We start from the raw sequence: 12,608 nt of genomic DNA on the forward strand, positions 1-12,608 counted from the left end.
ACGTTTGATTTGTTTATGTAATTATAATTTACTATAGAATAAATACAATTTGCTGCTCAGAAGCCTCATCTAGAGTTTAAGACCCATATATTTTAAGCGATCTGGAATTACATTTTATGTAAATTGTATAACAATTTGCCTGTAATGTAGTACATATATATCGATGACTGTATAGATTAATAAATTTTGTTGGGCACGTCATATTTCAAAATGTGTAGCTGTTTGAATTTCATGTATCCATACTGGGCTAATGAAATCACTTTTACGTAAAAATCTAGATTTTAAAAGGCTGGTTAAGATCGGAAAATACTTTTAATGAGGTCTAGTTTTATTTTAATGTTATATATTTTTTTAATATTGATATATTCTCACCACTCTTTCCTCCTTCAAATGTTCAGGGAACTCCTTCTTTACTATATCAGCGTACGCCACAAGGACTTTGACGATGGTCTTCGCGAACCTCTTCATGTACCTCTTCCAGATCTCAGGGTCGGGGCACTCCAGCTTGGAGACTACGTCGAAGCACTGGGTCAGTTGGGTGAAGACGTCCACCACAGAATTACTGAATAGCGCGTGCTCGCTAGATTTTTGGAACTGGCAAAGAAGTAAGTATATAGTAGGTAATGATGAAAGTAATGGTAAATAAAATATAGATTAAAAATAAAGTTATTATAAAAGTATTATCAATGGCCTTTGTCTCATGGGTCGAATTAGACATCGTGCCTCGTAGATAGACATTCACTACAGGGTGAAGCTATGAGTTTATACCGTTTCTTTTACCTTTTAACATTTATACAAAGAATTGAAATCTGTCTTTAAAGCTTTAAATTTTTAAAATAAAACTATCTTGCGAATTTTATCGCGGTTTATATAATAAATTTTTCTCCCGATATTTCGAAGACTTTGCAGCCTTCGTGGTCACAGGCGGACTTTCGAAGGCAATTGTAAGAAACATAAGAACGAGGTAAACATGAGAAATTACTACTTTATTTTTTTTTAATTCAATTCTTTTATAAGTCTTTTACTATTTTCGTCATCACTCACCCCGTCCCTCTTATCTCTATTAAAGGCTCCGTTGAGGTACTCCAGAGACACGTCATCATTCTCATTCAGCCATTGCATCACGAATGGTTCGAACCAGGCGGGGTACTCCGGCACCGCGCCGCAATACGGTGGTACATCCTTCACATAGTTCGTATGGAGCCATTTGACCTAATAGAAGATGCGATTTATAATACAGCAAATTAATCTTTGTTGACAATTTTCTTGTGAAGAGAAAGCGAATGTGATTTAGTTGAAACATTCGTAAGTGTAAATGTAACCTTATTGCAGTAATCAAAGTGATATGTATTGAATTGTTTTTCTGGAAACCGTAACGTCTACAAAGTCTAGACTGACTCTCACTTTTGAAGTATTAACCACCATTAAGAATAAAATATTTAATAATATATTATTGTTCTTTAAAAACTACATTGTAGTAATAAATAACTTGTTTTAGGCTGTCGATGCGAGGGTAACATACCTTGAAGTGCAGGTTCATGTAGGCGGAAGACTTGCAGAGTCGGTGTTGTTCGTGTTCCTCCAGCGCATACTTCATGTCCACAGCAAACAGCGACCACATTGTCGCCGCCGAAAGCTGGTAAACACAAAATATTAAGAAACTAGCTTTTGCTCGTGGCTTTGCCCGCATGAAGGAGTTTTCCGGGATAACAACCTTCCTAGGGTCTTAAACTATCTCCATACCAAATTTCGTTTTGTTATACCACATTGTATGTCACGTCCCGTTCCCGTGGGAATAGGATAAAAAGTATCCTAAGTCCGTCTTCTGGTTCTAAGCTACCTCCCTACCAATTTTCAGCCAAATCGGTTCATTCGTTCTTCAGTTATAAATAGTGTAACTAACACAACTTTATTTTATATATATATATTACATATAATTCTAAATTCGAAATGAATTAATTGTGAAATATTTGTTTTAAGTTCTTTTATGACAATCGAATGTAGGTAATTAATTTAAAAACAAAGAGTCTTAAGAATTAAATTCTATGGAAAAAATTCTTAAAAACAATGTCGTGCCTATTTTGCACACACGCATTGTTACCTATAAATTTAATACACACCTGTCCAATATTTAACTCCTGCGGGAACTGGTTCAAGACGGGAGCATAACTGTTTCTGTCCTCTTCTATTACAGATACGATCAAGGCGATCAGTTTGTGCCAGAAATCCACTGAATCCAACTGAGGACCATGGTCTGATGGGTCGCGTTTGGCCTCATTTGGATCCACCTGTGATAATTATATAATTTTACTTGCAATGCATTACACTAATAATTTAAATTTTAGATCTTAAATAAATTATATTAAATTTTTTAAAAGTTTTAATGTGATGATAAATTATAAAAATACTTGTATCAAAAATTAAAAATAGTTTTGTAGCATAATATGACTGAATTTTCAGAACCTGAAACTCCCTGTTGTAAAGCTCATAGCAATTCTCGAACAGAAACTGATAAGTGGATCGCAGGCACGCCTTCACGCAATCTTTCACAACTGTGCTGGCTCGAGGTGGACTGCTCAACTCTTGGACCTGGAATGATGCAAATATTTCATACATGTCAGATTTCGAACATATTTTAGTTGGAATTTTGAATTATTATTTTAATTTTGTTTATGATTGCATAGGGAATTAAATAGCAATGTGAACTGCAAAAAGAGCTGTGATGGATTTTGGGTTAATATTGAAAGTTCCAACAGAGTGATTATTACAAAAGTAAGTATTAAATATTTTAGTTATTCCTTTCTGCAATATAGTTTTGTGATAATATTATGTACTTAAGAAATGATAGGGTCAATATTAAAAGTTCTAATAGTCATTATAAGAAAAGTAGTGACTTGTAAAGTTATTCTTTTCAATACAGTTTTGTGATAATATTGCGTACTTAAATAGTGATAGTAATTTAAATTGTCAATTTAAAGAGTAGAGCTAAGTTATAGGGACTAAATAATTTTACCTTCATTAAAATTTTTCGGATTTTATGGCGGTTTTAATATTTTACTTTTCTTTTTACCTTCATCCTGAAGAACGTTATGCTGGTCAGCAGATCGACTGTAGACTTCAGATCCATGAGTTTCTCAGCGCTTGAGGCGGGGAAGTTGTTGCGGTACATGGACAGATCAATCCGAAGAGAATTGTGCAGTTGGTCCAGAAGTTTGACGAATTTCTCTTTCTGTTAAAAAAGGGTTAAAAATAAAATAACTCTCTTTGCTAGAATGATTGGTATAGACTGGTCCAATACAGTGAAAATGTGGTTAGTTCCATATAGTTTAGTTACATTATATGTATTTTTAACAGAGTCGGAAATAAATCCCTGCTTCCTTTTCATCACATCTTAATATTTATATATTAAACCATTTTCTTTCTTTTTAACCATTGAATTTTTTGTCATAAGGAAAAGAGTGACAAATAGTTATTACTTAGTATAATCAACATATTAATTAATAACTTATCGCTTTATAATATAGTAATTCAAAACATGATATCATTTACACCTACTAAGCAAAATCTTACCCCAAAGTTAGAGGCGGCGAAGCGGTCGGAAGCGGATACAGCGGATGACGCGGTCGTGTGAGCATAGTACGCATTGATGTTCGCCAAAAGGGTCGACATGACAGCTGGGACACCCGCACACAGGTACTTCGTTGAGAGACAGTGGAAATGTCTGGAAACAAAAGAAAATAATTTGAATTTGGAATCGAGTGCATTGGTCATGGGCATTTAAAACTTTTTTTTTAAATTTATTTTTCTTCTTTTATATTATGGCTTCACCGTTATGAATTTAGAATCGAGTTTCCACTAATCATATTATAAACCTAGCGATCGTATGAATAATTTTATCTGGATAAAGATTAGAGAAGATCTGGTATATTATTAGGTTATTACTAATAAATGCAACCAATTATTAACTTATTTTTTCTTGCAATGCAACCAATTTTAACTTATTTTTTTTAAATTTGTCCACCCCATAACTCTTGCATACCTTAAAAATATCTAAGACACATATTCTAATATTATTTTTTAATATAAACACTTACGTCATAGCCTGATAGATGGCTTCAATTCCGTATCTCATGGCAAACTCGTCGACGATCTCTTCAGGTATCTCATTGAAGTAGACCTTCCAAGCATCGTCTCCTCTCGCAGCGGGCAACGTCACAGCACCCCCATTCTCCTCACAAAGGTAGTGGAACAGGTTCTCGTGAAGGCATGTGTACTGAAAAAGAAATACAATTTGTGAACCGAAAGCAATAATGGAGATAGTTATCTATAAAGGTGTTTTATGGTTGAGTATAATTAGAATATTAATTTCTTAACTTAGTAAAATAAACATTTATGTCGCTGGCAACCTATTTTTTATCGTGGGGAAAAAACGGGTTACCACCACTTGGAGGGTGAATGGACTGTTTATGTTGGTATCACCGGTCTTACAGCTCAATGTCGACACTCGGGAGCATAACATCATCCGAACGAGCATTGGACAAAGTCCCTAACCCTTGTATACCCTACACGGCATACCAACCAAAACCCACGGCGGCATTCTTCGGCGCATACGGGATGTCCCCGAGGTATCTTGTTGCACTAAGATAGCTACTTGGAACCGTCCGTGACGTCACTGGCAACGTGGGATTATTAAGTGAGTGAAATCTAAAAAAAATCCTAAAAAGCGCCACCAAGATAACATTATATTTATCTTTATAGCTAGGAGAGAATTTTTTACGTCTAACTTTCCGAGCAAAAAGTTAACAGCGTGGAAAATAATTCTCAGTCGCAGGTGTTGCGTCTGCCTCGCAACCAAATATGGACTTTAGCAGAACAACAAAACTTTCATTTTCCTCAACCAAAACCACGAACTGACAAACACTTTTTGTAATTAAAACGAAATAAAATCCCGCTGCCGGAATCTCGGAGCCGTCGAAAAACTGGCGCCTAAATTAAAAAAGTTGAGAAAATAAAATTGCAACATTTATTTTCAATTTCGCGTTACCTAACACAAAACCGAATACGCATGGGAAATCGCGGAGTAACCGAAAATAAATTGAATTCCACTTGCTCTGACCCCACTGACAGTGATAAATATATGACAGAATATTGTGTACGTCGCTGATAGAACGAATATTCCATTAGGATACGGGAACACGAAATTCGTGTTGAAATCGAGAAATGGGGACGAATTTGCGCTGATACCTTATCTTGGTGTGACATACCGGCGACCCTAATCGCTGTGCCTGGCAAAACAAATATTGTAAATAAAATCATTGTATCCGCATGACCCGTGAAACGGCGAGTGTTATTTGATTTGGAATTGTTTTCATTTATGTGTTGATCTATCCGTGGAGGAAGCATGTGAAATACAGGATAATTTTAAAACACTACATAGCAGTGTTGTTATAACGTACACTCTAGATATTATCGACCTTTAAAACCTTTTTTTTTATTTCTTTAAATGACGAGATGAGCTTGCCGTTCGCCTGATGGTAAGCTATACGACCGCCCATAAACAGTAGAAACACCATCCAACAACTTGAATTGCAAAGTGTTGTTTGGTATTCCACGTATTCCACTGCGTTCGTCATCCTGAGACATGAGATGTTAAGTCTTATTATGTCCAGTAGTTGCACTGGCTACAATTTCCTTCAAACCAAAATACAACAGTGGCTGCACACTGCTGCTTGGCAGCAGAAATTGCGGTGGTAGTTGGTACCTACCCAGACGAACTCACACATATGAGAAGCCTACCACTAGTAAACTATTTTAACTTATATTAAGTTTAATTGTAATTTAGATTTAATAAAAACAATAGTAAATTAGTATTATACTTAATAAAGCCTATTAATAATGCCAATATCTTTACGGATCGGTCTCCTAAAGTTTTAATTAAAATTTCCTTTCACTCCAAATTTCAATGTTCCTTAATAGTTGTTATAAAGCACAACATTACAAAAACAATAACAATTTATATGCCTTATTATTCAACACTAATTACACAAAACATAAAGCTACAAATAATTATAAAGGGCATGTAAAACACACACTCATTCCCGTGTTAGGAGCGTGCTCGTTAGCTGTTATAATATAATTATTTATTTGGAATTTTGAACCTTAACAACATAGTCATAAATCTTCTTGACGTGCCGAAAGAGTCGAGTAGCAATCAATAACTCGCCTTATGTACTTTATGAAGCTAACTTGTAAAATCAACATGCGAGAGAGATAATGAAATTATGTCCTGTTTATAAAAACTTTATATTTTACGCGATAATAAATTATATACTTGATGCTTATGATTGAAGCAGTTTTTATTAAAGTATAGAGAACGGGCACGTAAATTGTCCAGCGGGTCAAAAATCTATAAATTGTATCAACTTCAAAGCATGCATTACACCATAATGTGTTTTGTTACCTTTGTTACTACAATGACTATTAATTAACCGACAAAAACATTTAAACTCGAACGAAACAGCTTGCATCTTAGTTTTTGGCGACGTAAAGTATAAAAGTATGGTATTGATTGATAGACGACCTCCCAGATGCATAAAACGTAAATTTCAGTAAGAATTATTTTTCCTATACGTTTCTGTTTATTTCAGAGAATATAATAAAATATCATCACATGAATTGGGAATTATATTTTCAAATAACAATTTTATTTGCTGCCAGCTTAATCCTATAGAAATAATAACAAAATCCTCGCATTTCTAAGCTCCGAGGTGTCGCGCCTGTCAAAATATATGTCAATGAATAAATTATAATCAATTTTTAAACCGCTCGCCATTTCTAAACAATGTGAAAACCAATTTAAATATGGTAATGCCTTAAAATGTATTAAAGATGATCTGATTAACACCGGTTAGGTTTACTGTAAATGCAGGGGAGGTTTATAATATAACTGATCTTGTAAGTTGTGTAAACAAAGTTGCTTTGGAGATTTTAAAGCGAGTATGGTATATAAATTTTTACCTATGCATATACATTGCTTAACATAAAATACTCGGAACAAACCTAAAAAAACATAGGTAGGTTCCTACACATTACAAGTAATGAGTGGTTATCTACAGCAAGATTTATTTGCTGGTGGTAGGATATATTTTGTATCCGCCTGGTTAGCGAACATCTTACATAAGGAATTGAAACCTGACATATTTTTTTTTCTGTTTTTCACAATCTTAAAATTAAAATAAAACTGGTAGTATCTTATGTGGTTCGCTTAGGGTGTCGGGGGAGGGCTAAATCTGACATATTGGCCCTCTTATGTCGCATTCCGGGATCAGCCTGTGTATATCTAGGTCCAACAGACCGGCATAATTGTGTCGACTGCCGAGGGGTAATCATCTCTCGTCAGTCGACATTCTATTGGATCCCACTCCACTTACCATCAGGTGCAGTGGGGTCACTTTGTCCTGTTCGTATAAAAAAAAAGTATCTCACCGATGTTAGATTTATTTCTTGTCAATCAGCACACTATTCAGACCCTATTCCACTAACAATAAGGTTTAGTGCCTCCACTTAACCGTGGTCTTTTACAAAAACAAACAAAAAACATCTGGTGATAAGTTTCCGAGTTCCATTGTGACGCATCATTAACTTTTATTCAACTTTACTTACGAAATATTTTTCTTCGTCGTGTAAAAGAAAAACGCTGAGAACATTTTAAAATTTTTACAAGAATTATTACCCATCTTGCTAAGAGCTTCTTGCAAGTAACTTCTACTCCGAAACAACCCTAAGATAATAAAATTATGCACTTAAAATCAAATATTTAAAGGAGAAGTGTTAAGACGCTCTCAAATTTATTGCAGCTGTTAAGAACTGAACAGAAGTGCCTTGAGGCCTTCATATCGAATTTTATTTTCTTCTAAAATCGTAACCATCCTCTGGTGTTAATTTTCTTTAATATTTTTTCTTCTTTATATTGAATCAAAATCATTTTTTTTATAAATCTTTCTTCGAGGTGAGTGTTAATGATTTCTTTTCCCTATTTTTATGTTTCTTCTTTCATGTTAATTATTCATGAATGTATTCAAATCCATTATAAGCCCCGCTTAATCTTCGTTTCTTTTATTAATCGCTTACAATTGTAAAATTTTAGAGTTATTGCGTTTCCTCACTCAAGTGTTTTAAGGGTCCACTTAAATTTTTGATGGCGTTGTAAAGGTCACTGGAACTAAACTGCTGACTTCAAAATGGACGAGTATTAAGGCTTGTAATATTTTAATGGTAAAAATTTATGTATGTCCAACATTTGTATAAACAAAAGTTTAAGTTTGTGTGGTTATATGTAAGGGGTAATTATTTAAACCACTGATTTAGAAGTATCGATATCGATTTCTTAGGAATGTACGTTATTCTGGATTGCTTTAGACAAAATTTTAACCTGGGCTTGAGTTTTAACACAAAACCGAAAACAAAAGCTATAGTGAATTAATTGAATTTCGACATTAAACCAAAAAAATAATAGTATTTACCCGAACCAATAAACAAGAACTAAATTTAAAACACTACTAATATTACTTCTAGATTTCATGTCGCACGGCCTGATCCAAATTTAAAAAACATAGCAAATGAATTTTTAAATTTAGAATAGAAATCGCAATAGTTTGTCTATAAAAGTGATATAATATTGCAAATTCCTACCTCAGTAGGCCACGCAATGGCCGTAAATTCGATTACCGTGTCAGAAAGGATGACATGCATTTCCCTCGGCGCTGGGAGTTATAGGATCACTGGCTATTTTACCCACATCGGATATTCAATAAACTTGTAGATAACTTCATGTAGATTCCGTGTATGCTATAGACATCAATCCGGGACGCCATGACGGAAAAAGATTTCGAGGATTCAATATATTATTAACCATTTCAAAGGATCTATCAGTATGATTATAACCAGATGTCCTCTCGATGTTGTGTTGCCTCTTTCGATCCCTCTGGCGTCAATAAACTTTGAACAATGTGATTTTATGCAGCGTGCATCTTTCATATTTTCAAGTTTCATGTCGGAAGCATCTAAACTTGCTAGTAGAGGCTGGTTCAAAGCCTCAGGATTTTCTTTATTGTTAACGTCTTGCGTGTGTTATTGAATGATAGTCCCCCATCGTTCTTGATACACAAGGTATCTCAATAGTTGGTGTGACGTCAAGACTATGTGCATGACTGTAGTCTCACACAATGCGTGGTGTGTGTGACATCACGCACTTAGCACTGAAGGGGTATGCAGAGACGCAACCAGGTCACCCACTTTTCCCCAAATGTGTTCCGTCTCATGATGTGATAGAGGGCGAGCCTATCACCATATCGGGTATAAATTCCAGACTCCGTGCTGAACTGAGCAGAATAATCCAAATACTGACTCTATTTACATATTTAGTGAACAATATGTTCTCTATAAGCTTTCTTTTCTCGACACCTTCTAAATGGTTCGTCTGTCAAAATATAATGAACTACATTGTGACGCCTACTTTCTATATTAGTAAACTTAAAGCTAATAAATATGTTGGTGCGCATAATTTGCTTTAGTTACCTAACATTTGAAGTCTGCAAGACTGCAATAAACTAAGAACAGTTAACTAGGCCAGGAACATTGTAGTCTTGTGTCAAGATAAACTGATATAATTTTAAATAATATAAGGAATAGTATTTTTGAAATTTTCTTTACGTATATGCAGTAACAACTGTAAAAAAAATATTTTTTATGATAATGCTCTAAAATTTCAACACGAAAATATTAGTTGTCTAATAATAAAAAGTTGAAACAAATTTTCCTTCAATACGAGTAATTATAATTATATCTGATGCTAACATTATCCCAAAAATAATACAAGACGAAAACACTTTCTAAGCATCGAACCAATAATTCCAAATCGAAAAAAAGTGACTGATCAATCAAACCATAATCAATTCAATCATCAAACTCGAAGTAGTACGCACTCGTCAAGCCATCTCATCAATAAGGAACAAGCCGAGGTCATTACCGTTTGATTCAGTCGCTCTCAATAAATCAATGAACAAATCAGTCGCTAGTCTCAATTCACTTGAAACTGAGTAATTGCATCAACTTAATACTTACTTTTCGAACCACTAGTTTCCAAGAAAATACAAAGCTAATTGCGAGAAGAGTTAGAATTGAGCTAAATTATGTCAAGCTAGCCTGTCAAACTGAATTGCCAGTAGACAGAGCATTTATTTAAGGAACCAGGTGGAACGGAGTACTGAATCGAATAACTATCGCCAGACCGTAAATTGTACTCGTATTAGTCTTAAGGATTTATATAGTGGATCGCGAAGACGATTTCGATTTAAAGGATAAAGTAAACCTGCTTTTGGAGTTCATTGTAACTGACCCTTGTAGTTACTAGATTTGTTTAATGTTTTTTTTTTGCATTGCGTTAGAGTGATTTGCCTGCAATTTTGAGGTCTTAGGTTCGAATAGTAATAGGTTTTTGCTTTATTTATATCAGCTCGGTGTCTAGAATTATGACCGGTAATAGAAAATAAGCCCCCCCCCCCCGCTGTATAATTCGGACTCTAAAATTATGTAAGTACACATGTGCTCACGTCCGCAAAGGGAACAAGGCGTGATATTATTGAAATGACTAAACATAATACATTGTATCAAGCAATGTACCTATGACAAAAAATGTTTTTTATAAAATTTCATAGATGAAGACCAAAATATTGCGTAAAATATTTCGTAAAGTTCGTTTTAAATAAAACAAGCTGTTAATGAGAATTAAAACATTCCTCATTATTCATAACACTGTTATTATATATGTTTATTCATTTTATTCATAATTAAAACTCTGTTCACAACAAGTTAAGGTGAAGCAGGGACCATAGTAATTCGTTTTGGGCGTAGTCGGACCATATTTTGAAGTTCATTTAATTAAGAGGACCCTCAATAAATCACGGAGAGATAAATTGGTTTAAATGGGTCCCTCCTACCTCACAGGAGGTACGGAGCGTGTAATTTATTCGTACATAGACCTGGGTATGTGCTGACAAGGCGAACATTGGCGAGGTCTATTTTATCGAACTATTTTTCTGCACACTCTTGAAATGTTTTGGGAGGGTTGATGATTTCTTTTCAATATGTTTAATATATTCTGTATTGTTCATTAATCTAAAATTAGAAGAATAATATTGAGTATATTTTTATCACTTGTTTCTTAAATCACGAAAATTATTTCTTTTAACATTAGTCTTATATCTTCAACGCAGCACACTTTTGTTATTGCTTTGAATGACAAGACGAGCTTGCCGGTCGCCTGATGGTAAGCGACCGCCCACAAACAGTAAAAACTAGAAACACCATCCAACACCTTGAATCACAAAGTATTGTTCGGTATTCCACTGCGCTGGCTATCTTGAGACATGAGATGTTAAGTCTTATTATATCCAGTAGTTACACTGGCTGCAATGTCTTTCAAACCGGAACACAACAAAGACTACACGCTACTGTTTGCCGGCAGAAATAGACATTGCAGTGGTACCTACCCAGGCGGACTCTCACAAATGAGACCCCTACGACCAGTAAAACATAAAACAATTTCTCGGATTTAAATTTTAATGTCTAACATTCGTGTAAACTTAAGAAATCATTATGTTTATAGACTTTCACATTTATATTAGTTAAATTATATTAGGTTCAAAGGAATTTTAAAGTCTGTGCACATAATGAATTAGCATAGGTTGTACGTCCCACCGCTGGTCAATTTGTTTTCACAAAGGGCCCGGACCCGTTTTACGCATCGTTAATTCCGGAGATTCAACAATATTTCTGAGGCTTTCTCAAATTAAATATTCGAATCTTGCTTCGATTGCTTTATCCTTGGATCTTTACAGACTTGTTTTTTTAACGTCAAAATGACGTTATCAGATAAGACTTGTCTTTTTAAAGAAAATGGCATCATTGTATTATAAACTGTATATTAATGTTGCCGTGTTGAGCTGTAGTAATATTCAATAACGGTGAGTGCTCAGTTGGGAGAGAAACAGACCGCTGAGACGAAGTTTGCGGATTCCTAACTTAGCAACACGCATTTGTCCAGTGTGGTGGACTAAGGCTCTATTAGTAAAAGGATGGTCAGAGCTCAACTGTGGAACTGTATTACTAAAGACGTCTATTATTAATAATAAAGTTACTATTTTTCCAAAATCCAATTTTTTTTAAAAAAAATTACAATTTTTCCAAATGTTCTGGTAGAATCCACGGGAATAGTCAATGCCTTAGACTCGACAATGACATGATTGTAGCACTGGATTTAAAATAAAAGCCAATTCCGAATTTCATTCAAGATTTATTAATTTAGTCGGTTACTGATTTCCTGGTCTTTATAATTTATACAGAAAATATTTTTCTTTACTAATATAAAGAAACGGTGAAATTCTAATGAATTAAGTAACAAGATTTTATTAAGTAATTTCGTATACAAATTGAGTGGTTTATTTGTCAAAGCAAGTAGCCATTAATGTAATTATTTATGTTAGTATACACCATTAAACAATCCAGTGCGAGCTGGACTCGCGAACCGAGGACTCGGTACAAAACTGTTT

General features: G+C 34.5%; 1 protein-coding gene across 7 annotated transcripts in view; it reads right to left on the bottom strand.

Moving 5' to 3' along the window:
• Window positions 1–12,608, bottom strand: part of LOC115440116 (protein unc-13 homolog A) — a 73,723-nt gene that overhangs the window by 7,370 nt on the left and 53,745 nt on the right. For all 7 annotated transcript variants that reach the window (XM_030164285.2, XM_030164290.2, XM_030164292.2 and 4 more), the window contains 8 exons: window positions 4,095–4,273; window positions 3,571–3,721; window positions 3,071–3,229; window positions 2,464–2,589; window positions 2,121–2,288; window positions 1,523–1,636; window positions 1,045–1,212; window positions 373–594 (listed from right to left, as the gene is read on the bottom strand). In XM_030164285.2, coding sequence (XP_030020145.1) covers window positions 373–594; window positions 1,045–1,212; window positions 1,523–1,636; window positions 2,121–2,288; window positions 2,464–2,589; window positions 3,071–3,229; window positions 3,571–3,721; window positions 4,095–4,273 — 1,287 coding nt within the window. The remainder of the gene's footprint in view (window positions 1–372; window positions 595–1,044; window positions 1,213–1,522; window positions 1,637–2,120; window positions 2,289–2,463; window positions 2,590–3,070; window positions 3,230–3,570; window positions 3,722–4,094; window positions 4,274–12,608) is intronic.

This window comes from Manduca sexta, chromosome 8 (genome assembly GCF_014839805.1).
Source record: "Manduca sexta isolate Smith_Timp_Sample1 chromosome 8, JHU_Msex_v1.0, whole genome shotgun sequence".
NCBI classification, from domain to species: domain Eukaryota; kingdom Metazoa; phylum Arthropoda; class Insecta; order Lepidoptera; family Sphingidae; genus Manduca; species Manduca sexta.